Source organism: Juglans microcarpa x Juglans regia, chromosome 8D (genome assembly GCF_004785595.1).
Source record: "Juglans microcarpa x Juglans regia isolate MS1-56 chromosome 8D, Jm3101_v1.0, whole genome shotgun sequence".
NCBI classification, from domain to species: Eukaryota; Viridiplantae; Streptophyta; class Magnoliopsida; order Fagales; family Juglandaceae; genus Juglans; species Juglans microcarpa x Juglans regia.
Genome location: NC_054608.1, coordinates 24,989,554 through 24,994,775, shown reverse-complemented (window position 1 = coordinate 24,994,775; position 5,222 = coordinate 24,989,554). Strand labels below are relative to the sequence as shown.

The window sequence follows — 5,222 nt, the reverse complement described above, 5'->3', positions numbered from 1 at the left end:
ATATTGTCTGATATTAGCCTTCCAGGAACAAAGGCACACTGATTTTGAGAGATGATAAAAGACATAATCTGTTTGAGTCTATTGGCCAGCAATTTAGTGATAATTTTGTAAAGAACATTACAAAGGCTAATGGTTCTGTAGTCAGTCATGTGCACAGGGTTAATGCATTTGGGAATCATCACTAAATAAGTATAATGGATTTCTTCCAAGCCATGCTCAAAGTTTAAGAAATTAAGAATAGCTTCACTAACTTCTTCCCCTATCACAGACCAGTATTTCTGATAAAAACAAGCTCCATACCCCCATTTGGCCCTGGTGCTTTGTGTGGTCCCATCTGGAATACAACATCCTCAATTTCCTCTTTTCTAAAAGGTGCCAAAAGAGCTTCATTCATCTGTTGACTAACTTTTCTTTTAACTGGATGCATCGAATTGTCCAAATTTATGGGATTTGAGGTTGCAAGAAGCTCTTTGAAATACTGAGTGAAAGCTTCTCCAATGTGCTTTGAATTTGAAATTGTCCTTCCATTCTCATCAATAATCTTGGTTATACTATTTCTCTTATTTTTCTGAGTTGCACAAAGGTGATAAAATTTGGTATTTCTGTCTCCTTTCCCCAGCCAAATCTCTTTTGCCCTTTGTTTCCATTTTACATGCTCTCTTTCCAGCTGGTGATCAATTTCTTTTTGCAAATCTTGGAGTTGCTAAACTGATGTTGCTGTAACATATTGTTGCAAAGCTTGAAGGGATTTCCTTTTCTGCTTGATACTAGCTCTAGAATCACATTCTTTTTTGTAACACCACTGTCTTAGTACCTGTAAACATCCTTCAAGTTTTGTATTTATCTTTGAAAGACCTTCTTTGTTTCTGCCATATCTATGCCAAGTATGAGTAATAACCTCCTCACAATCAGAGAACAGAGACCAACTATCCTCATATCTACAAAGTTGTGCTGGTTTCTCAGTCCAAACATTCTGTTGCCCAACTGCCATCAAAATAGGACAATGATCTGAAGAGTATGATGCTAACACTTTAACATCTCCCCCACCAAAAGCTGCACACCACTCAGAGTTGGTAGTGACTCTATCGAGCCTTTCCTTTGTGAAATTATAATCCTTTCTTAAATTAGACCATGTATACTTTCCTTGGATACAACCCAAATCCTTCAACTGGCAATCTTGCAAAACACTTCTAAAATCTGCTATCTGTTTCTCTTCTCTTCGAGCCCCTCCATACTTTTCACTGTGATATAGAATTTCATTAAAATCACCTAGACATAACCATCTTTTAGGCTGAAGACGATTTAGATGTCTCAAGATTCCCCACCCTTCATATCTCTTTTCTGTTTTAGGGTTTCCATAAAAACAAGTGAGCATCCACTCAACTTCTGATTGAACAACCCACATATTAATATGTTTTTGTGAGTAGGTGCTTATTTTGATATGCACATCCTCTGCCCATAACAGAACCATACCTCCACTTCTTCCCACACTATCAACTGAAAATAAATACTTGAATCCTAATTTCAGTTTCAAACCATCTAAGTTCTTCTTTTGCAATTTTGTTTCCATAAGAAACAAAATGCTAGGCTTGTGGATCTTAACCAACATGCTAAGATCTCTAACTGTCCGAGGGTTGCCAAGCCCTCGGCAGTTCCAACTTAGAAGCCTCATTTCTCCCGGCGGGCTTGACTAGCAGCCTCCGCCGATATATCAAAATCCAATATTAAAGCTTGTTTTTTTCCCCTACTATCTTGCTGATTTTCCTTTGCCATCATATCAGATTCATCATCATTTCTTCTCTTCCTAGTAACATGAGTAGCAGGTTTCATAACTTCATTAGTATTCTGTCCCCTTACCTTTCTCTTCCATCTAGTGCTACAAACCTCAGAAATATGCTCAGATTGACACAACTTTTGTTGATCTTGCTTGAGTTCTAACTGAGTAGGCAGGCTAAGGATCATCACTGTTGATAGAGGTTGAATTACTGATTGGTCCATTAAGTGCTTTGAATTATCAAGTACTAATTCTTTTGATTCAGCCTCCCTGTTGATCACAAGTAAATCAGCATCTTGAAGCTGGCCTACATTACTTTCTGCTTTATCCTCTTCTATTGTATGATGCTTCAACAATTCCTGACTTGACTCCACCTCAACCAGCTGAATATCTTTTTGAGCTTGTTTTTCCCCTTTATTACAAGACCCTGGCTTTATTATAGAAGGAAAGGAAGAACCTGAGGTACTTCCATAGCTGGAAACTGCAGCAGAGCTTGAAGCACGCAACCATGATCCATATTGTTGCATATTGTAATCTTTTGTGTCTTCCATTTGTTTATGGATCCCCATACAACCTTGCACACCATGCTTAATAGCCCCACATTTAAAACAAAACCTAGGCAGCCTTTCGTATCTCAAAGCAATAAAACTCTTCTATCCTATCAACTCCATAATCTTCCCTCTTATTAAAGGTTTAATTAAATTAACCTCAACTTGCACTCTAATCCATTTTCTGCAGCAATTCCCATCAAAATCAGCCTCCACCTCAACAACTTTACCTATAATGGATCCAATCCTACCACCAATTTCCTTATTCATGGAACCGAGAGGTAGATTATGAAGTTGAACCCACATAGTAGTGGAATTAAAATCCAGATCAACAGGTGGAGTAACACCATCAAATTTTTTTATGCAAACCAGATAGTATCAAATAACCAGGGCTGACCTCCCCAAATTTTATTCAAATCTTCCTCAGTCTGGAATTCAAACACATAAAGATTTTCTCCTACCTCATGAATTTTCACTCCAACACAAGATTTCCACACTTTTAACATCGTATTCTTAAACGCATCCTTATTAATCTTTTTATCAGCTACTACTTTTCCCACCAGACATAACTTTCCTCTCTTCATATTATTCTCAATCTCATGATCAGTTATAACAATCCCATACCTTTCCTCTTCAGTTAAGGAAAACTTACTCCATAATTCTGAAAGTTCATCATCCATTTGAAACAAACCCAAACCAAAAGTAGAGAAAACTTAAAACTGAGTTAACAGAGAAAAATAAAACAAGTAAAAAACTTGCCCTAGGCAAAGATCCCTTCCACCGAAAGTGAAGGACAAAACTTCCTCCTCGCCAAAAAGTTCTCAAAGCCGTGAGGAAACCGCCATAATTCCCGTGTGTTTGTTCATCTGGATTTGTTCCTATAAGTTATATACGTACATAATATATATATTATATATATGGAAAGTGTTAACTTAATAGTTGAGCTACCAGTTTACCCTTAGTGTATTTTGCCATATATATGTTTTCGGATCAGAGGTCTTTTTGGGTTATGTTTAAATGGGTTTTATTTTAAGTCTCATAAAATATTATTTTGTGTATATAATATTTTAATAATATTATTAACTAAAGGAGGTAAACCTATTTTAAGAGAGAAGTTTTTCACGACATATTTTATAAGATTTTTGAAGTAGTCAGAGTATTCTATTAATTTATAATACGTTGTTGGTATTTTAGATATATTAAATATTATTTTTTATTGAGTCCCGTAATTATCTTAATACTTGTTCGATTAAATTTCTTATTTGGTACGAATTCGATTAAGTGGATATTAATGGTTTTAGAAAATGAAGGTATTTTAGGAATTATGAGAATTTTAGGTTTTGATGATTTAAAATAGGTTCTTTTAGCATGTTAGGTTTAAATATCGAAATATGTGGCTAATTGAAAATTTACGGGAATTACGTAATTTTTATAGGTGACGATTAATATTTGTTTGGCATTGTTGAGGAATTTTTTTGAAAGACCAAGGAGTCCAGGTAAGCGGGGTTCCTATGCTAGGCTTTACACGAGTTATTGAGACTAAGGTTGACTTTCTGAAAACTTTGCATATTTTGTGATGAAATGAGAACTTGGAAAAAACCAACCTCGGTCGCTTAGTTGCACTACTCATGAAATTTGTACAAAAAAGGAAAATTATTTTCTTATATACATTGTGTAGACATGAGCTAAATTTAATCATGTTGTCTCTGAAATTTGAGAAAGAGTGATATTGAGAATCTGAAAAATTGTGCATTGATTTAGAAAGATACTCCGACTTTTGTTTTCAGTACGTGAGAATGATCTGATTATGTTTTGGTACTCTGTTTTATTTTGATATGGCATCTGAAAACCTTTGGCATGGTGTACTGATTTTGTATCTGACTTTGTCTCTGCTTTGCTATGTTATGTTATGCTCTGTTTGGGTTGGTACCAACTTCTCTGTCTCTGAGTGCACCCACTTTGAAAATAAAGTGGTTTTATTGTGGTCTTTTCTGTGTGCACACTCGAGGCTCCGAGAAGAATAAATGAAAGATTTCACCTTTGTTTCTGCCCGGTTTGGCCACCGGGATTAGCACAACCCTACCACGGGGGTGAAACATGATCTCTGCTTTGTGAGATGCTCTGTTTTGATATGATGATGATGCTCAGGTTATGTTATGCCAAAGTACTCTGGGTTTTACTTGTCTTAAAACCATCGCTCTGTTATTTTTGAAAACATATTTTGTTCTGCATAATAACTCTGTAAAATATTTTTTCTTGCATATTGTACTTTGTAAATGCTCATATTTGCACACTAGCATATGTCCTCTGCTTACTGAGTTGTTGATAATTCACCCCATTTATCTTCACAATATTTTCAAATGATTTTAGATTTTTTAGCTGAGGATCAAGACTATAAATATGCATGTTTTCCTCCAATGCACTGGCGAAACCACCACTGTCGTAAACCACAGACCCATGTTGCCATGACCTAAAGCCTCCCACCATTGCATTCTGGATGATCCGAGAAAAGGGAGCAAAGCCACGATTCACTACAAGCGGTAGTCCACTCCCCAGCCCCATGAAGGAACTGCAACCACCACGTTGTCTCCTTTTCCACCCCAAAACTGCAAGCCTCCATCTCATGTAACCACCCTCTCCCCACTGCGAACCACTCCAGCGCATAGGTTCTCCTTCCAAGGTTCCTGTGAACCAACCACTCTCCACGCACGTTCAATGAATTTTAGTCACCACGTCGTAGCTTCCTCCCTCTGATTAGCCATCATGCAACGGAATCATCCTCCACAAAGTTGCCCATGTCTCCGTGTGTAGCCACTGAAAGGAAAATCTAGACTGTTGTGATCTGTTTTTGCACAACCGAATTAGAGGAAGTTTCCTCCCACCTTGAACCACTGCATCCA

General features: G+C 37.0%; 1 protein-coding gene across 1 annotated transcript; it reads right to left on the bottom strand.

The window, feature by feature from the left end:
- Nucleotides 1-262: 262 nt before the first annotated feature.
- On the bottom strand, nt 263-1,672 carry LOC121242341. The gene is made up of 2 exons (XM_041140218.1): nt 815-1,672; nt 263-568 (listed from the first exon to the last, which is right to left on the bottom strand). Exons 1-2 carry the CDS (start codon nt 1,670-1,672, stop codon nt 263-265), a joined length of 1,164 nt encoding a protein of 387 aa, XP_040996152.1.
- Between the last annotated feature and the right edge of the window lie 3,550 nt (nt 1,673-5,222).